General features: G+C 40.8%; 1 protein-coding gene across 1 annotated transcript in view; it reads left to right on the top strand.

Annotated features, from left to right (window-relative positions):
* LOC139465935 (contactin-like) overlaps positions 1–22164 on the top strand; it is a 60028-nt gene that overhangs the window by 20070 nt on the left and 17794 nt on the right. Inside the window, exons 18-22 of the mRNA XM_071247937.1 lie at positions 1043–1195; positions 1405–1499; positions 6046–6141; positions 6934–7084; positions 19321–19442. Coding sequence (XP_071104038.1) covers positions 1043–1195; positions 1405–1499; positions 6046–6141; positions 6934–7084; positions 19321–19442 — 617 coding nt within the window. The remainder of the gene's footprint in view (positions 1–1042; positions 1196–1404; positions 1500–6045; positions 6142–6933; positions 7085–19320; positions 19443–22164) is intronic.

Here is a 22164-nt window from a genome sequence, read left to right as displayed (position 1 = left end):
TGTTCACTGTGTCATGTTCTGGTGTGTTTATTACGATACGATATCCTGGTGTGTTCACTGTGTCATGTTCTGTATGTTTATTACGATACGATATCCTGGTGTGTTCACTGTGTCATGTTCTGGTGTGTTTATTACGTTACGATATCCGGAGTATTCACTGTGTCATGTTCTCGGGTGTTTCGTGTGTGGCGATGTCCCGAGTGACAAATTTCATGTGACATTTACTTTCTGCTTGTACAGCAAATGGTCGGGACAAAAAAAAATAAGTTCGTTATATCAGTCAGCTCGTTATTGGCGTGTTCGTTATAAACGTAGTTTACTGTAGTTTTGTTTGTTTGTTGTTTAACGCCGCTCTCAGCAATATTCCAGCTGTATGACAGCGGTCTGTAAATAGTCGAATTGGACCAGACTATCCAGTGATTCACATCATGAGCATCGATCCACGCAATTGGGATACGATGAAATGCACCAACCAAGTCAGCGAGCCTGACCAACCGATCTCGTGTGTCTCATCTAACGGCAAGCTTTGTTCCCTTTAACGGCAAGAATGGGTTGCTGAAGACATATTCTACCAAGGATCTTCACGCGTCGACATTTACTGAGAAAGTAACATGTGAAATGCAGGACCAGCTCATGGCAAACACATATAAGTGATATTTGGGGATAGATCATTTAGGCTGGATGTGCTCCCCTCGTAGCTGATCTGTTTTTTTATCCACGTGAATCGGGAGTTCCACTGGGGTTTCCATCTCTGCTACAGTGTTGCAGGCTTTCAGAATGGTTAATGGTTGGCATGTGGAGAACATTTCTAAATTTGACGCATCTGTGACAAACAAATTGTCCGCTGCATATCCCTATTTGGACTTGACATGCCCATGGATACACGTCACCTTTTCGCGAACACCTGTATCATCACTAGTTGGTGGTGATTCATAAACACATGCTCATGACAGCCGGAACCCTACAGTGGACATTTCGTGTGATTATGGAAAGGATTTCGTCGCGTGTATGTATTGTGTATTGAGTGGCGATGTTCCTCCAGAGTTGCAGGAGAGTCAGTCAGTCCTGTTGAACCTGGAGGAGGACCAGAGCAAGAGGGGGACGCACATCGTCGGGCTGGCTCCGGGCACCAGCTACAGGTTCAGAGTCGCCGCCAGGAACAGGTTCGGCTGGGGGGATCCAAGTCTCCCTTCAAGTAAGTCGCCTAGTGTGCTACCCACGCACTTTGTCTGATGTTTGGTCAGGGTAAGGGTTCTATCTATCTTGGTTCAAAAACTATATTTCAGTATAAACATTTTACACATATGTTTGCATTCATGACACAATTGTTAAACACGGCGTAAAACCAAACTCACTCACTCACTCTCTCACATCATGGTACAGACTTTACCTCTTGCGTTACAGCCTGGTACCACATCGATTCTGCTGCTCCGAGGGTGGCTCCGGCTTTTGTGGGCGGGGGAGGAGGGTCTGTAGGGCTGCTCAGGATGACGTGGGAGGTATGCATTCATGTACTGAACAACAAAAGTTCCTGTGACCTTGAAGTAGATTTAATGCAAAGTTATGTTTTTTTAACAAATCTGAAACAATTTCGGTTTGCAACAGATAAAAGTGTTCAAATGGTTTAATTTGCCATACTGACTTCAGAAAATGCGTGATTTCATAAAAAAAAAAACATGAACATGCCAAAATGTCAATTAACAAATCAATAGCGTGTGTGTCCACCTCTGGTTGCGATGCAAGCAACACATCTTCGTCTCATGGAACGGACCAGGCGTCGCACAAAGTCCTGTGGGATATCTGTCCATATCTGCTGGAGCATGTTTGGAAGTTCCTGGAGTGTCTGTGGAACACGTAGTTGACGTCGAAGGGGCCGATCTATCTAATCCCACATGTGCTCGATTAGTGAGAGATCAGGGGAGCGAGCCGGCCAGGGGATGACATTCACCCGGTTTTGTTGAAGAGAATCCTGAACAAGTCGAGCAAGATGAGGCCGGGCGTTGTCATGTTGAAAGGTAATGCCTGGGCCATGACGACGCAAAAACGGTAGAACAACAGGGCCGATGATCTCGTTGCCGTAGCGCTGTCCATTGAGATTTCCCTCTACCACTATCAAACGGGTCCTCTGTCTTGCTGTAATCCCACCTCATACCATAACGCTGCCGCCCCCGAACTGATCTTCTTCCATGACACAATGATTGACGTAACGTTCACCTCGACGTCGGTACACCCGAATCCGTCCATCGCTGTGGCTGAGATGAAAACGAGACTCGTCAGTGAAAAGAACGTGTCCCCACTGCATGGCCGTCCAGCGTAGACGCTGTGTGCACCACTGTAGACATGCTTGACGGTGGTTTCCTGTCAAAATAGGGCGTCTGGCGGGTCTTCTGGCGACAATCTGAGGCGCCGACGTACGGTTTGTGAAGATATTCGTCGAAGGCCAGGGATGCTTCTTGCAGTCACTGTTGTTGGCTGGAATCGATTTCGTAGGTATGTTGTTCGAATCCAGTTGTCTTGTCGATTATTGGTTACGCGTGGCCTGCCACTCCGAGTATGGTCTCTGACTGCATTCGTCTGTTGCCAACGTTGCCATAAACACCAAATGGTGTTTCTGTGGACGTTGAATTGTCTTGCAACATCACGTTGACTCGATCCTGCTTTGAGCATACCAATGGCTCGCAGACGCTCATTTTCAGACAGGCGTGGCATTTCGTAATGTTAAATAATTGCGTTATTTTGTTGTTTTTCTGATTGGTTGTTGTCAGCACGATGCTAAAGAATGCATATGGATTTCCGTTAACGCACATGTTTTTATATCCATTCTTGGGTAGTGAAATGCATGGGGCTTGCATAAAAGTCAAATTTTGCATGGAATGCATGCTTTTCTGTAGCAATTCCGTTTTTTGTGACTTGATTCCACACATGTACTACAATACTGAAGACCAAACTTTACTTGTTTGAAAAATACACTAAAATAGTGGTGTCACAGGAACTTTTGTTTTTGAGTATATATATATCTACTCAATTGTCAAATGTTATCCAATTGAAAGATACTTGGCATATGAACAGCGGAAATCCTCCGTTGTTCCGGCCCTAGGGTACCTGTGGCTACAGATCAGTGATGTATTACTAACAAAAAGCAAATAATCCAGATTCGACTGTTTTCAGACCTCCGATATAGCAGGAATCTTGCTGAATGCGGCGTTTTGACACGCTTGCTTTAAACACGACATTTCCATTGGACGAAAGGTCACTCACATGACCCCTTGACAGACGAATGTAAGCGTGTTAACGACACTTTGGTTTTCATACGTGTTCCAGGAGGATGTAGTCTACAAACGACGTAAACGCTACCGGGATACTACTTTCAACTTTCCCGTTACCCCTGACATCAAAAGTTTATTCCGTGTTTGTTGTCGCACCTCAACCTTGACATTTGCATACATTCCAAAGGCGTGTGTATGACTGATTGTCTGTGATAGCTTCACTACGACATAAACATCCTGATGACTCAGCGCCTTGTGTGACAGAGGCAGTCAACATTTCACAGTGATCTATTAACTGACATCAGCTCACTTCGACAGTTGTTTTACATTTAAATGACCCTGTACATATATGTAAATATACTCACGCACTGTGACATGCTAATAGGACAATTTTACCAGAAGTCTGACGTATAACTGTTTGCAAGTTAGCGCAAGATGTCAAGATCAGTGTAGGGTCTGTGGAAAAAATCACCCATGACAATTTGAACATGCATAAGGTGTCTGCACGATGGATTCCCAGGTTGCTCACACCTGTCCAAAAGCAGGAACGAGTCAATGGCTCAAAGGATCTTTTGGACATGTGCCAAAACAAACAGGCAAACTTTTTTGACAGACTTATCACACAGGATGAAACATGGGTCCATCACTATGATCCTGAGACTAAAGGTTCAGCCGATGCAATGGAAGATTGTGGAGTCACCACCCCCAAAGAAGGCACGTGTCCAACCCTCTGCAGGCAAGGTCATGCTCACGGTGTTTTGGGACCAGCACGGAGTAGTGATGATGGATTTCTTGGCAAAGGGTACCACAATAAAAGGAGCTTATTATGCTTCACTGCTGCGGAAATTGCGGGACGGTTTCACAGATGATGAAACACTGGTTTCTGAAGTCAAGTCCTGGTTTGAGACGCAAAATGAGGGCTTTTACAAGCGAGGTCTCCATAGTTGCATAAAACGATGGGAGAAGTGTGTAACTCTTGGTGGTTCCTATGTGGAGAAAGACTAATACCTATGCCAAGTTTCATTCCACTAGGTCCATCGGAAGTGGGTCAGGGGAATGTCATGTCGAGCTATTACCACCGTGTTGAACATTAATCATACTCTAATCAGTCGACTCATTGAAAAAGAAGACACATTGTCTGGACATGTGTGGGGCTTGCCGAGATAAGGACGTCCACGGAAGACCAGTGCCAGAGAGGACAGGATCCTTGTACGCCAGCCAACGGCTGCCAACTTCAACTTGCTCTGTTCTTCGTCATCACTGGCATTCCCACAGCAGAGTGTCCCTTAGCACGTGACCCGTGAAGATCCGGGGTAGAATAGGTCTTCAGCAACCCATGCTTCCCGTAAAAGGCGACTATGCTGGTCGTGAGAGGCGACTAACGGGATCGGGTGGTCTGGCTCGCTGACTTGGTTGAAGCATGTCATCGATCCAAATTGCGTGGATCGATGCTCATGACATTAATTACTGGATTGTCTGGTCCAGTCTCGATTATTTAGAGACCGCCGTCATATAGCTGGAATATTGCTGAGTGCGACGTTCAATAACAAACAAACAAACAAACAAACAAACAAACAAACAAAACCATCAGACGTCGACTGAAAGCAGCAGTATTAAGGGCCAGAAGGCCAGTTAGACGTCCACTCCTCTCACCCCAACACATGAGGGACCGTTTAGCCTGGTGTTAGGGTCGAGCACATTGGAACTTGAGATCGTTGAGGAGCAATCGTTGGTCTGGCGAGAGTCGGTTTGCATTGCATCAAACTGATGGGAGGTCTCGTGTCTGAGAAAGAGAAACATCCTATCATCAGCGCAACATCCAGGAAACAGCGGCATGTGGTGGCGGCTCAGTGATGCAATGGAGATGTTTGTTACTCCTTTGATTGTCAACTTGATTCGGTCACAGTTCAGGGGACATTAAATGGACAAAGGTACCAAGATACCATATTGGACGGTTTTGCTGTGCCTCATTTTCATTACCATGCACTTTCCTGTCTTCGTGGACAACAATACCTGACCCCACCGAGCACGAGCTGTGACTGACCATCTTCAGAACAACGCGTTGAGACTTCGCTTAGCCTTCCCGAAGCCCAGACCTGAAACCAGTCGAGCATCTATGGAATCAGTTGGGACGCAGGGTTAGATCCAGGGATCCTCCAGTACAGAATCTCCACGAATCACCCAGGCATTGCAACACATCCCTCAGTTGAGGATCAGGCGTCTGACATGAGGAGACGATCCGTGTCTACACCAGATATTGACTTACAGTGTTGGTCATTTAACTGCGACAGGGGTACCATGTTACTAAGACGTGTACGTGTTGACCTGTCCATCTCATTCCTGACACTTACCCTACTTATACTGCCTCTATTTATGCCCAATTACACTCCGAGTAGTCGCTAGCAAATACAATTGCTTTTGTTCCTTTGCAAATGCTCATTTTTCATATTATTCATAACATTAACATCTCTGACTTTAATTATCAATATTGACTGATCTTGTTTCGCTTTCCAGCTTCTCCTTACCCACCTCGATTCTGATCATCAGAAAGACTTGACGAGGCGCTACTTCAGACGAGGTGGATATTCCATCTTACTGCAGGGTAGTGTGAACTCTCACAAACTCATACTGTCCCTCGATTTGGGGAAGAATGTGATGTCGTGATGGGTTCCTGGCCCTCGTTCAAGGAAGGTTCATGTTAATCCATGTAACGAAAGTGCATGTCGATGATAGTCTCACTGTAGAGACGACTGATCACAACAACGCTTTGTGTCCCCAGGCTCTCCCAAGGAACGAGTGGGGCGGATCAGGGCTCAAATATAATGTCTACCATCGCCCTCTCTCATCCGCGGGGCAAGGTGACACGTGGATCAAGGTCAGTCTTCAGTGGAGAAAAGGGTAACTGGTCTAGAGAATTAATTGGCCTGTTGGTGAAATAGAAAGAAGCTGTAAAAATCCTTTTTTTCAGTTGTTACTGGGCACAACACCATATTCAGGCAACCAATAGTTGTTGCTGTACAACACATCGTATTCACACAACCAATAGTTGTTACTGGGCACAACACCATATTCACGCAACCAATAGTTGTTACTGGGCACAACACCATATTCACGCAACCAATGGTTGTTACTGGGCACAACATCGTATTCACACAACCAATAGTTGTTACTGGGCACAACACCATATTCACGCAACCAATAGTTGTTACTGGGCACAACACCATATTCACAGAACCAATAGTTGTTACTGGGCACAACACCATATTCACACAACCAATAGTTGTTACTGGGCACAACACCACATTCACAGAATCAAATGGTTGTACGGCACAATATCATTTCATGTTTGCACCAGGGCACAGGGCAGTATTCTCACAAGTAATGTTTGCACCAGGGCACAGGGCAGTATTCTCACAAGTAATTTTTGCACCAGGGCACAGGGCAGTATTCTCACAAGTAATGTTTGCACCAGGGCACAGGGCAGTATTCTCACAAGTAATGTTTGCACCAGGGCACAGGGCAGTATTCTCACAAGTAATGTTTGCACCAGGGCACAGGGCAGTATTCTCACAAGTAATGTTTGCACCAGGGCACAGGGCAGTATTCTCACAAGTCATGTTTGCACCACAGCACAGGGCAGTATTCTCACAATTAATGTTTGCACCAGGGCACAGTTCCAGGCACGAAAACTGAGAACGTGACGGTGGTCGGGTCCAAGACAAACTTCTACAGACAGTACGAGGTCAAAGTTCAAGCACTCAATGACTACGGACCAGGGCCTAACTCATCAGTCTCCATTGTGTATTCAGCGGAGGACAGTAAGTTACCATCGGACCAGGCATCTAGCCTTGGTACATACGTAGTTGGTACACGAGAAGATACATTTGGTTTAGTATTCACATTGACAATGGTAGTGAGAACATCTCCGAGTATGAACCTAGTGGTGGCACATAGTTCTGTGCAATACTCACTGGTCACAAATCAGATGAGCAACGTCGGTCTCGGAGAGTAGTTGGATGGGTGACCGCGTTCAGCAGCTTGAATCCTGAGAGGTTTTTGGGCTTCAATTCTGCTCCAAACTGAAGCACATGTGGCACGCGAGGTGTCTCCTGAGGCAAGTGCCTTTGTTCACCCAGCAGGGAATGTGTACCCAGTAGGATTAGGTGGCTATCAACCTTTTGGCGCCTCAAAGGAAGCTTGGGTTGTATACTCCCCAGGGAGCTGAGAATGCAAAATCGAGTGCACACTAGTAGTATAGGTAATGGTGATTCTGGCTCACTTCCACTGGAGCTGGATTTATATACCAATACCACCACTACAGGGGGAATTTTTTATGCAAAAATGATGATGCGATTCAACGATAGTCATGAGATTAAACTAAATTGACTCTAGGTCACAACCACCTGGAGTCAATCAATGCTTCTATGATATAATTTTTTATAGGTAATGGTGATTCTGGCTCACTTCCAATGGAGCCGGATTTATATACCTATACTGCTACTACAGGTGGCTTTTTTTATGCGTAAATGATGATGCAATTCAACGATAGTCATGATATTAAGGTAAATTGGCTCTAGCTCATCACTACCTGGAGCCAATCATTGATACGATTAGTACAAAAACGAAGATGAGACTAAACTAAATTGTAATGAAAATATTCTCTATTATTTTTACTAATACTTATACCATTATTTTTAACGAAGTGATACTCAACATTTCTTCATTCATTTTACTAGGAGACCAGACTATATACTCTTCTTGGTAATTGGAAAGAAACAATTGATGACCATATTTGGTTGGTTTGACATCACAAATATAACATATACCTTGTGGTAATTCTCCCCATTTGATAATTTTGTCCCTGAGCATAAATGTTTCAATAGCTGTTTCGAGTTCTTCCTTTGTTGGTTTGTAATTCTCAATTATTATATACTTACGTAAACATTCGTTTAAATGTGATCTAATGATAGTAAGCAATCTATTTTTAATCTCCAACCAGTTCTTTGGTTTTGGCACGGAATAATTGACGCGTTTGTTGTCTCCCCTGTTCTATGAACTTTTTTTTCTCGTCTTCGCTAATACCACTGGTCTTATGAGATTTTGATCGAATCTCCTGCTATATTACGTTGTATTTGGTGAGTTTTGACAACACTAAACGAAACTCCTAGGATATCATACAATCGGCCATTGCTGTTGAAATATGATCATCAATGCTGTTCAACTTTGCTTTGGCGAGTATCCGAATATTATCGTGTTTTAATGCTTTCTTTTGCAACCTACGAGAAATGAATTTTATCATTATTCCTGCCAGTCCTGAGACTCCAGCGGCTATTTTCATGCCAAGTACGAAAGGCGCGGCGATTATAGTTGATAGTAAACCAACACCGGCTACACCGAGTCCCATGCCAGCTGTCACAAGCACAGTGTCAACTCCATCCACAGCATTCACGGCTCTGTGATACAATCCAAGTCTCAACTCCCTCTCCTTCTCTATTCAATGTTTTATGTCGCTTATTTGATGTAATCGAAATCCATCAACAGTATCCATCTTTTCAAATGCCTCGTCGAGAGCCAGATATAAACTCATAGTGTATATTACGGTCATATAATAGTCTTTAATTGATCTTGCGTAATTGTTTTGAGAGTATACATCGACCTTATCAAATGAATATTATACGGCAAGAATATCTTAGTAAGAGAAATGCTGTCACTTTTAATAATTTGGACCCCCTCAAGGATTGCAACGGGTGATGCTCCAATATGAATAATACTGCAACGTCGACGCTCGTGTTTCTTGAGCCATTTAATCGATAGACCTGGTAATATTTCGAAGGCATCTTCCAGTGCATCTCCGAACAAAACTTCAATAATAACCGTAGAAATATTAGGTATTGCACTCAAGTTAACTTTAATATCATTGAATTCAGTAACCAAATTTAATCTAACATTTTGGACTGCCGGACGACTAAATAACATATGACCTGGGTCTTCTGGCAAGGGAGAGACTAACACACGTTTTCTTTTTGACGGGATATAAGCCGTGAGTATGATGCCACTATTTATTATCTTAGTTAAATTATGTGCCTTACCCGTCATCACATACGGTGGGGTAATGACGATATTCAGTAGCCACTCGATGTTTGCTTCGACCATGGTCCATTTATTATCATCGTTGTGAGTAAGATTGTACGAAGTGTTTTTAAGGAGTCTACTAACGTCGACATTGCTTAAATCTCCTAGATTACCTGTGAATGTAACTTCTTTCCGCTGGTATACATTATCTTACAAGGTCTACCGAATCCTTCTGTGTCTCCGAGATCGGAAAGCGCAATTGTATTACATTGTCTGAGCATTCCAGGGCCTGATGAATCAACCATTATTTATAATATGGAGTGTTACACTTAAGTATCCTATATGTAGAGTTTGGTTTTTTACATCTAATATAGAAATTTTGAGGTCTGAAATAATACCTCGCTTTAATTTTTTATATTGTAATGTTGAGAAAGTGTCCGTTCTACCGCTATTATATTTTTCATCTTTCACTGGAATAGATCTGAGCAGAGTTGAAGGACTTTCTAGTTGAATATTATCCGTCGTGCTTGTTTGATCAAGATGGATGCACAACTCTTTATAGGGAACTAAATCGGGTGATGTCTCTCCCTGTACTGATGTATTGTAGAATGTTATTTCTCCGTGTGCAAATCCAAGTGTAACTGATAAGTTCGTTAAAATCTTTACATCCTTTTCTCCAGAGTCGAATTTCAGTATCCCATTCGACTCATTTTGTGTGAGACTAATTCCATTAGGCTTAAAAACTTCATCATTGAGTGAGCATACACTGTAATACCCATCAGATATTATGCGAGTGTCATCAATACCATCTTTATCACCAAATATAAACATCTCATTATTTCTTTTCTCAGCATTTATATTGGTCCACCCGGGTAATACGTTACATCGCATAGGGCGACTTCAAGTTGTCCATCCGAGTTATCGATAGTATGAAGCAGTTGAATAGACTGACCATTTGTTATTCCCGGGAGTGTGACATACATATTAAATATACAATGATACTATATCATAACTTAAATATGAAATCGAGATACATTACTAATCAATCGATTACAGTAACTGCCTCTGGTTTTGATTTTTTCGTTAAATTCCCTCATATCTTTGAAAAGTACAGGGTCACGGCAACTAGTGATAAAATGGTGCATGATTGGTTTCACAATCCGATGCAATTTTGGCAGAATCAGTTAAACTTTGCCATATGGTGTGCCACAAAGGGATGTGGTTTATCTCTTTATGCCCCAGGATTTGAACTAAATAAGTCTGTTGTAACATTTCACGTGTACTATCAGATTAGACGTATACTTAAAGAAATTAGTGCTCCATTACCGCAGGATCGAGCATGGAATTCCACAAATAATCCGTACAATAGTTGGGCATTCTAACGTATTTGTCAGGAATTTAATATTGCTAAGAGTAAAGATTGGCATATTAAAGGAATTAACCATGGTCTAGGTGTTCCGTACAGTGGACAAAGAACTTTTCAAGAAGTCAGCGATGATTTAATTAAAAAAACTCATCAACCATTCAATCCATTCAAGTTGTTACAGAAAAACAATCTTTTTGTAAGAATGCATAATCTTTATCATGGCTGGGAACTTTCGAGTAACGATTTGAGAGGTTCTCTTATGAGTTTTAAGGGTGGTTTGGCTTATATTGTTACAAAATTTGTACAACTGAACGATACCGCAGACGCTTGGAACAAATTTCTTAATGATAAAACAGAAAATAATTTTACTAACCCAGGATTTGTAAGATTTAATGAATCAATAAGAACTTATGTATGGGCAATTCTCGGTGGGCAATCGCAAACATGAACGTCCATTATTGGTTCTGGGATGGCGCTCGATGCAAAAAAACAGTTTGTCGCAAACGTGGAGGACGCCATTAATTCACCAGTTGACATACCATCTTCTCTAAAACATTATCAAGATGTATTACAGTACGCTCAATCCAAAGTGGACTACGTTTATGCGCCGGGACTATACATGTCTCCCAGTAATATGGAACTTATGATCGGTCTAGTGATAGGCTATAATAATATAATTGTTATTGCTTCCGATCAACAAAAAACGAATTAATAACGCAAACAAACACAGGCGAAACGGGAATAGTCAAGCCACAGTCACCACATGTTCAATCTACTGACGCACAACCACAAGTGCCACCTCATATTGCAACTAAAAATCAACAACATATTGATGAAAAACAGTCGTGGCTGGTTTACTCATTATTTGGTTAAATAGTCTTTAGCAAATACGTACAACAACCCTGCAATTCCTATTATCAGTGCCCACAAGTTTTGACTAAGCCAAGTGGTGATCTTAGCTAATAAATTCAAGAGCCAGGAAACAATACTCCCTATTATACCGCTTTCTCAGCGATTTTCCCCAGTGCTGAACCTAATGCTTTTAAATGCTTTTTTAATCCACTCTTTTATACCATCCCTATCACTAGGAGTGCCACCTCCTGTACTGCCTGTACTGCCACCGGTTAACGCGAGAACAAAGTCGATATAATAAATCGCAATGCGGTTAAAATACTGGCAACGGTTATTCCCTGTTCTCTGAACAATGTTTTAATTTTATCGGCTAGTGTAGTGTCATCGTTGAGGACTTGATCGATAGTTTCTCGAATTTGACTGATTTGTGAACGAAGTGCCTTTCTATTACTGGAAGCAGCTTCGAGGCAGGACGATCTTTCCTCTTCTAAGTTACGTAATCTTTCTGCAACGCGGCGGCTACTGCATTCATCGCCCGCCTGTTCAAGTTTTGTCTTCTCATAAGCTATATAGGAACAAAAAAGATACGACGTGGAATATCATCTAAACGTCCCCACGAGATCGTTGAAGGGTATTTTAATGTTGTTCGAGGAAAAAATATGGCAAAATTATAGCAATTATAGCGAAAAAATACAATAAATTGAACATTAGCGGTTAATATGACATAATGTGGTTTGAAATCCTCATTCTTTCACAACAGTTTATTATTAAAGGTTGTATTGGATATGTCATATCATATTATGTTAGACTTAAATATCTCCTTAGGTATTACATTATGGAATGCGACGAACTCATCAAACAAATGCTCAAAGAATCTGATCAACATGCAGATCAAGATGTAGACAAATCTTTAGATAAACATAGAGAAAGACTCGCCGCTTTGGTAGCTGGTGGAAAATGTTCCCAATATTTGGGGGAAAATTATACCATCGAAAAAATTGATAACATGACTGTCGAAGAAATTAAAAAACTGTACGCGCGTTACGAGTCTAGACTGGGAGCTACCATGATTAAAACGATAGGGTCGGCTATATTACAACTATACACAGTCGTAGCTAGTACGTTTCTCCCTATCCCAGCAGAACATCGCATGTATTTATGCGAATCTCTAGAGAAAGACCAATTCATCGAACACGCTATAAGCTCAGTGAGCTGTGAGTTTTATCATAGATACGGAATGTTCTTAGCTCCACTCACCACAGCTTTAATAACGGCTAGGTATTGTCAATTTAAACATACGTGCCCACTTAATAATAATGGAGACTCAACAAGTGACACCACCACAGATTGTGAGCGAGGAAATAATAACCCCGATTGCTCAACCACAACAGATTGTGGAACAACGAGTGAATGAGGAAATACCACAAAAACATGCAAGAGTTACTAGGAACCCCCCCAAAATAGCTGCAGGAACAACAAGTTCAATTAGAGGTTAGCCCTCATATAATGCTATAAGAGGCATGACTACTCCAGTTACAGACGGTAAAATGTTGGTTAACGCAATGTATCATTCAGCAGTGGTCAGTGGCTTGGCCATTGGCTATGCCTGTATGGCTAAAATGATTACTAAGGCCACACCACCCAAGCTAGATTTTAATGGTTATGATATCGGTATGGTCGTTCTTCATATAGGATTGGCAATGGCAACAAAAGATATGATCATCAAACAAGGGCTTATCCCAGAAGATATAATGAAGTAATTAAACATTTGAATATTTTATATTCATATATTATGGCATCAATTGCGATGATGGTCGGTGGAGCTATTGTTAATGCTCTAGCTTTTTCGGGGAGTAATTTTTTATTTTCTAGTATGAGAGGTTCGGAGCAGAAAAGACATAATAAAGCATTAGAACAACTCGAATAAGCTCAGTCACAATGGGCGCGGCAGAGAATAGAGAGATTATATTGTATTCATGAAGATCTGCGTAGACAAGGACATTCAATTAAAATGTTGAAGGATGTCGAATCAGCCATGCACGAATACTTCCACGTTTATGGGAAAAAACTTGACCCAATACCGAGACCAACAATGAGTCAGTTTTATACACCATCAGATGCTCAGAAAAACCGCAAGGTAAAATTCATCATAATGGGGTTGACTGCTGTGGCTATTTATAGCTACACAATAACTACGCATAAACCATGACCTAGTTAGGGGAGTCAGAGGGACAGCTAATCAATAAATCACCATGACTGCTAATCTATAAATGGCATTGACTGGCTAATCAATAAGTAGCCATGTCTCACCAGTGTAGATGTGATTTGCATTTAGACAAATGATATGATAGATGTATAACCATGAATCTGTGCAGATTTACACTCATGGGGAAGCAGACTCAATGTAACCGACGTTCTGTTGTTATTTACTGTGGTATACACTCTTATTACATCAGGCGGGGAAATATAAACTATACATGTTCTGTATGTGGGATAGGGGTCAAAGGTCGTTATTGTTTATGTAAGAAACACGGTGGTGATAGGGTCAGGAACCAGATTATTAAGGCTAGGAAGAGAGATTACATCAATGAGAGGAATAGGTTGGGGAGAATACGTATTTAGATATATGAAAAATAACCAATTAGACAAATGAATCATTTTGCATATACCATTAAACCACAACGGTTTTTGTGAGAGTGCTAAAGGCTTTAGCAAAACAACGTCTATATGGATATTCTTGAATGAGAAAAGCTGAATTGATCGATTTACTCGGTTTGGAATACAACAAACCCCAGACTGTTAGTGAACTCAAAGCTCAAGCAAAAACAGTGGGCTGAGAGGTTATTCTCGAATGAGAAGAGCTGAATTGATCGCTTTACTAGATGTTGATAATAATGTTGATAATAAACAACAAGAAGATGTTGATAAAAAAACAACAAGATAAAAAACAACAAGTATTAAAATTTGTACCCACATCGGCCAGCATTGGTAAATATTTAAGAGTTTGGAAGATGGATATTAATTCCAACATGGATGTTAATGATGTTAAGCCCATCATATCGAGTAAAATTAACGAGGAGTTAGGGGATTTACATAGGATAAAATACCAGCTGACGATTAAAATGTCATTGAGTAAAAGTAACACAGACGATAGCACTGAATATACCGAACCATATTTCCGAAGCAATCAAGAAGTTATAACGGAATCCGATAATATAAACGCATCATTAGATACATCAATTCAGAGGATACAGGAAACTTTAGAACGCTGGACTAACAGAGGTTTGGGTTAGGGTGTGGATAAAATCGATAGTTTATATCTAGATATAGCAAATTATATGCCTTTCAAAGGTGGATCTTATATAGATTTACCCCCGTATTGTAAAAAGAAAATAGCCATAATCAATGTAAAAAATAAATCCGATGACTGTTTAAGATTGATGATAAGATGTGCATTGTTCCCCGTAGACAAAAATCCAGATAGACCTTCTAGCTATCCTCAAAACGATGGACTCAACTTCGATGGTATAGACGAACCTACACCAATCTCACAAATTGATAAGGTGGAAAAGCAAAATAATTTAGCTATAAATGTTTTCGGACATTCTTCTAAAGGAATTGTTGTACACAGGATAAGCTCCGCTCCAGAACATATCCCAAAAATCAATTAATTTCTGATCGAAAAAGATGGGAAATATCATTATACATGGATAAAGAGTTTAAGCAGACTATTATGCAATCAAACAAAACATGCAGGAAAGAAATATTTCTGTGAAAGATGCCTTCATAAAGAAGACTGCAGAGGTGTTGGACAGAATGCCATCAAGATTGATATGCCTAAAGAGGGGAAAAATATATTAAAATTTGAACATTATTGTAATCAAATGCCAGTACCGTACGTAATTTACGCTGACTTAGAAGCGCTTATCAAACCAATAGAAAATAATCAAGATAATAATCAAGGTAGTAGTTTTACGTACAAAACTCAAGAACATATTCCTTGTGGGTTTGGATATATAGTTGTAAGGTATGACGGGAAAACAAACCCGCCCGTGATTTACAGAGGTCCCGATGCAGCGGGAAAGTTCCTAGAATATCTACAAAATGAAGAGAGAATAATCAGGGAAAATTTATCGCGTAAGAAACCCATGTGTATGACGAGGGATGATTGGAGGGCCTATAAGAAGTCAACGAGTTGTCATGTTTGTAACAAACCCCTGAATGGGGATTCTGTAAGAGATCATTGCCACGTCACGGGTAATTATCGGGGAGCCGCGCATAACGAGTGTAACTTGAAACTAAAAATGAATTCTCAAACAATACCCATCCCCGTTGTGTTTCATAACCTTAGGGGATACGATTCACATCTCATCATGCAAGCTATCTCAAAGACCGACGGTGGTTTAACGTGCATTCCTAACAATATGGAAAAATATATATCGTTCTTGTTGACTAAAACTATACATTATACGGACAAGGATGGGAAAGCCAGAAAAAAGCAAAGTAATGGGCTTAGATTCGTAGACTCCGTACAGTTTCTGTTATCTTCCCTGGACAATTTAGCTAATGTGAACAATCCCGATGACTTTGCGATAACAAATCAATATACAGATAGGTTAACTCATCATTTGTTACTGAGAAAAGGTGTATATCCTTACGAATATATGGATGATTGGTCTAGATTCGACGAAACTAAATTACCACCCCTCGAATCATTCTATAGTAACTTAACAGAATCTAAAATAACAGATGCCGATTATGAACACGCTCTGACGGTGTGGGATAAATTAGGTTGTAAGAATTTGGGCGATTATCACGATCTGTACTTAAAAACCGATGTACTGTTACTCGCCGATATATTCGGGATATTTAGAAAGACATGTTTAAAACAATACGGCTTGGACCCGGCATGGTACTATTCCAGTCACGGACTATCGTGGGATGCATTGGTGAAGAAGACTGGCGTAGAACTAAAACTACTCACAGATTACGATAAACTCTTGTTTATTGAGAAAGGGTTAAGAGGTGGTATATCGATAGTAGCGAAAAGGTATTCTAAGGCTAATAATAAATTAGTGGAAGGATACGATCCGAGTAAACCCGACACGCATATATTATATCTCGACGCCAACAATTTGTACGGATGGGATATGAGTCAACCTTTACCCACTGGTGGTTTTGAGTGGGTCGAATGGTATCGAAGTGAATTATATCAATGCGAATGATGTGAATAAAGGCTACATACTAGAAGTTGACTTGGAATATCCAAATTTGTTACATAAAGACCATAACAATTATCCGCTAGCTCCCGAAAGATTAATGGTTAATAAAGATTGGATGTCGGAATATCAACACTCCTTGATGGGTAATACGAGGTTAGCTAACATAGAAAAACTTGTATCAAATTTGATGGATAAGACAAAATATATAGTTCACTGCAGAAATCTCCAGTTATATCTATCGTTATGTATGAAACTAAAGAAAATACACAGAGTTTTAAAGTTTGATAAAAGCCCTTTGATGGAGCCCTATATAAGGCTGAACACAGATTTAAGAAAGATAGCTACCAGCAATTTCGAAAAGAATCTATATAAGTTCATGAATAACTCTTAATGTATGACTTTTATTACAACGAACTTAAGAAGCAATACGGTGATAGATGCGAGGTGTTATATACCGACACAGATTCTTTGTTGATGGAAATACAAACCGAGGATGTGTATAAAGTTATGACAGAAAAAATAGATATGTACAACACAAGCGATTACCCAAAAGATAATCCACTGCACAGCATAGTAAATAAAAAGGTGTTAGGTAAGATGAAGGATGAATGTGCTGGGACCCCTATAGCGGAGTATGTCGGATTAACACCTAAGATGTATTCTATAAGGAAGTCCGATAATGGAGAGATAAGAAAAGCTAAGGGTGTTAAAAAGTATGTGGTAAAAAAGCATATCACGAACAGTATAAAGAAGCATTATTCAACGGTAGAACGTGAGATGAACTCTTTAAGAAGTTACAATCATAGGATATATGGATTAAGAATAAACATTATCCCCCTTAGTTACAAAGAGATGGATTGATAAGGATGGTGTAACTACCTATGCTTATGGTTATTTAGGGTGGTAATACTGTACCGTTGGGAACTATGAACAACTCTTCTCGTACAAATGCCCTACCCAGTCCATCTTTAAGATAATAAAGAATAGGCTCTCCTTCTTTCATAACCAATCGACTAATGTTATATGTCTTAAGGGACCATATGGGATCGGTTGCGCGACGTAGGCCTCCTTCGAGTTCACCGGGCTGGTATTAATATCTTACGTTTACTCTATCCGGAAGTTTTTGTTCTTTGCCTCTCCTCGTTGCTGAAGATTCGGAAGTCACGGATTTCATTTTAATCGCATCGGATGGTTTCTTCCCTATGAATCTCGTTACTTCATTATTCGGCGCTGATACAACAGTTGATTATCGTGTCACTCATTCGGTTGATCTCAATCTCTCTGATTTCATTTCGATCCCATACTGATAGCCAAACAAACGTTCAGCTAATGTCCTGTTAAATCTTTCAACAAGGGCTTGACTACGGTGGGCCTCTTTTTCACCACGCCTGATTTCAACATCATGCTTTGTTAACAGTTTAGTTATTGATCCCATAAACTCGCGACCGGAATCTACTTGAAATAGCTTAGGCCATTTTAGAGGTCCACGTTTATATATGCGACTCATTGCATTAGCTACTTCTGTTGAATCCTTCGAGGTTAAAGGCTCAGCCTCCTTGTATTGACTAGCCACATCCACTATGGTTAAAGCGTATTTATACGTTTTGCGTCTTACCTTATCGTTGGGAAGAAACAAGAGGTCAGCCTGATGAACTTCATTCGTTGTAAAAAGATCAAACTTCTTCCTCGATATATAACGCGGTGCTGGTGCTATAGTAAATTTTATTCATTATTAATTAATATTGGTATTAATATTGATATTTCTTTTAATATGACTTATGACTATCGTTGAATCGCATCATCATTTTTGCATAAAAAATGCCACTTGTAGTAGCAGTATAGGTATATAAATCCGGCTCCAGTGGAAGTGAGCCAGAATCACCATTACCTATAAAAATTTATATCATAGAAGCATTCATTGACTCCAGGTGGTGGTGAGCTAGAGTCAATTTAACTTAATCTTATGACTATCGTTGAATCCCATAATCATTTTTGCATAAAAAAATTCCCTCTGTAGCGGTGGTATAGGTATATAAATCCAGCTCCAGTGGAAGTGAGCCAGAATCACCATTACCTATACTACTACACCTATCCATTAACTGGGGTAATAGTGTACTGGTTTGAGCGCGCGTTAGGGCATGGTATTATAATTATCATTATTGCTATTATTGTTGTTGAATGGCACTACTTCCATCACCCGTGGGAACATCTAGTTGTAAGCATGCATTATCACCAGGGGGACACAGTCAATGTGAAGATCCGGGGTAGAATAGGTCTTCAGGACCCAGTGCTTGCCGTATGAGGCGACTAACGGGATCGGGTGGTGAGGCTCGCTCACTTGGTTGTTGCGTATCATCGTATCCAAATTGCGTGGATCGATGCTCATGATGTCAATCACTGGATTGTCTGCTTCAAACTCGATTATTTACAGACAACCGTCATATAGCTGGAATATTGCTGAGTGTGGCGTTAAACAACAAACATACAAACAAACAAACAAACAAACCTAGTTGTTAGCATCCACTGTTGTTGCTGCCACCAGTGCCCGTGGGAACGCCGTCAAACGTCAACGCCCAGGAACAGAACTCGACGTCGGCCCTGGTGTTCTGGACGCCCGTACCCGATGACAGACTCCACATGAAAGGCCGTGTGAATGGATACCAGGTAATAGTCATATATCATGTCTTTGTGTTGTTTTTCTGACATCAGGTCAGAGCGATGATCGTGTTGTCTTTCAAATGTTTCCTTCCGAGATCTCCGCGGTGTAGTGGGTCGAGCAACTGCCTACAGAGACAAATGTCGGTGTTTCGATCCCCTGAACGTTAAAAGATGGAACCTAATGTTGACCCGCCTTGCGCTCTGCATTATGGGGATGAAACAAGGACTGGGTGTCTCATAGTCAGTATAGTATGTCGGAATGGGTAGCCATGTTAAACAGCGGCATGGTATCTCAGTGGACTAGCTCAGTAGAACAAGTAGAACTCTGGACTAATACAAGCAGATACACACATGCATGGACGTCGCGAAATAAGTGAAACAATTTTGAACACAACGTTAAACACCATTTCATCACCTTCCAAAATCAGGTCAGAGCGATCATCACGATGTCATGCTTTTTGCGGTTTGCTATTGGCCATGCAGGTGCAAGTTCAGATTATCAACTTGATTTCTTACCTGCACCTTTTCATATTATTTTTTTAGATAACATCCCAAAGAAAATAGTGTATAAATATCGGGGTACTGTAGTGACGTAGCTGGGTCCCTAATGCTACCATCACACCAAAGTAGTTCTATCCCGTTCTACCCCGTTCTAAACAAAATACTCGAACGGGCTGTGATCACGGTGGAACGCGTAGTTTGGCGTAAAATACGATGCTAGTTCGTTCATAAGTAGTCCTCAGTACGTCTATCTCGTTCTTATCTCGTTCTTAGCCAGTCTGCAGTCCGTTTGTGGGATCCAGTTCAGATCGTGTAAAAGTGAGTAGATAATAAGTAAGAAGTATCCCCCCTCCCCCCTCATTTGATGACGTCACAAGTGCACCTAGTAACCCCACGTGACTGATGACGTCACATAACCTTGACCTTGGGGGGTGGGGGTGGGGGGTGTTGTCAACGTCATTGCCTCATTAATATGCAGAATAACTCATTAATATGCAAATGTATGCATGACGTCATAGGGCAATTAGGTTAATAAAGGGTCAACTGACCAGATGCAATCATGCAATTAATGACTTGACCATTCGTTAACCGTAGAACACGGGATAGTAATGAATGTCCCTATATGGACATGATACTACGACCGGGGGTTGGGTTGGGTCTTAACTCACGCGGAATGGAATGTCATTGTGAGACCATTTGGGCGCGAGAACATGTGGTGAACATTTGAACCTTTTGCGTTGAAGACATTTCTCTGTGCACATTCGGTGGCCGGCTATGTGTGGTAGGATTAAAAAAAATGCCCAGGAACAGGTGCATGTAGAAAGATCTCCCGATATTCAATTACATTCATTAAGGGTCAACTGACCGTATGCAATCATGCAATTAATTACTTGACCATTCGTTAAACGTAGAAGAACACGTGTTTAAAAACAAGATGGCGGACGTTGCTATGAACGCTCACGGGTGTCACGTGTCCTCGGTTTGAATCTCGCGCCTGACCTACAAGTCAGTTCTATGAGGCACCATTCCACATCTCAGGCTACGTTGATCCATAAGTGCCATAACTCATTCATTGTGAAATTTAATCATGACGTCACATGTCAGAAAGAGTAATGAGAGGTCTGTTGTTCCAATGCAAGAAGGAAATGTGTTAATGAGTCCTTCATTAAGTGAGAACAAAGCATAGTAATGAGTGTCCCTATATGGAAGTGGCTACTACGAGGTTCAAATGTGATTCACGGGGAAAGGAATGTCATTGTTGGACATATTCCATTGACGCATGTATTTCGTGTAGTTATGACTGTCACATGTGGCAAAGAGGGGTGTGAGTTGAATTTCCATAGAAACCACATGTCCAGTTCTTAACTCTTCTAGTGTTACCTCTTATAAGTTCCTTTTAACATTCAGTTGTCATGACAACTAAATAAAAAAATAAGGGTTAACCGTCTTGACTCCAAGAGGTCAGCTCTGAGAAATATAGAGTCGGTATCGCGAAACCCGTGTGTTGAAGACTGCAAAGTATGCCAGTCTGATCTGAGACGTTTTAATACTGTAAAATTACATTCTTTTTTCTAAAAGATGTTTGGAGTTCAAAATGTCGATTCAGTTTCCTTTTTTCAATGGAAAAATACTCGTTTAACCCATACCCAGAATCATTTTCATGAGAAAAAATAGAGTGAAATAACGTAGTTTAGTGGATAACTTCTAAGAGATAAGATTACTTGAGCATTCATTAACAAAGAACAATGAATAGTAATGAATATCCTTATATGGAAACTTAGGTCACCAATCCCTCATTAATATGCAAGATAACTCATTAATGTGTAAATGTATAAGTGATGTATCAGGTGAATTAGATGAATACAGGGTCAACTGACCAGATGCAATTTACTTACATTAACAAAGAACACTCGATAGTAAAGAATATCATCATATGGAAAACTTGACATCGCACGCGAAATGGAATGTTATTGCGACTGAATTTTGCCGCCTTTTTGCACCTTTTCTCCATGCTCATTCTGGGGGCTGCGTCTGCTGAGATTATCAGCCCAGGAATAAGAGTGTGATCTATGTCCATATGTGTTATAAAACTCAACGATCGTGTTGAGTGACTGACATTTACACTCTAACCTTGCTGACAGATAAGACGTCCGTTTTCAAAATGAAGAGAGTTTCAGAGGATATATTTGGACCTACAGTCATTTTCACAAAGCATAGCAAGACCAAG

This window comes from Haliotis cracherodii, unplaced genomic scaffold (genome assembly GCF_022045235.1).
Source record: "Haliotis cracherodii isolate W230 unplaced genomic scaffold, xgHalCrac1.p SCAF_18, whole genome shotgun sequence".
Taxonomy (NCBI): domain Eukaryota; kingdom Metazoa; phylum Mollusca; class Gastropoda; order Lepetellida; family Haliotidae; genus Haliotis; species Haliotis cracherodii.
Note: the sequence above shows the minus strand (reverse complement) of the source record. Positions and strands in the feature narration are given on the sequence as shown.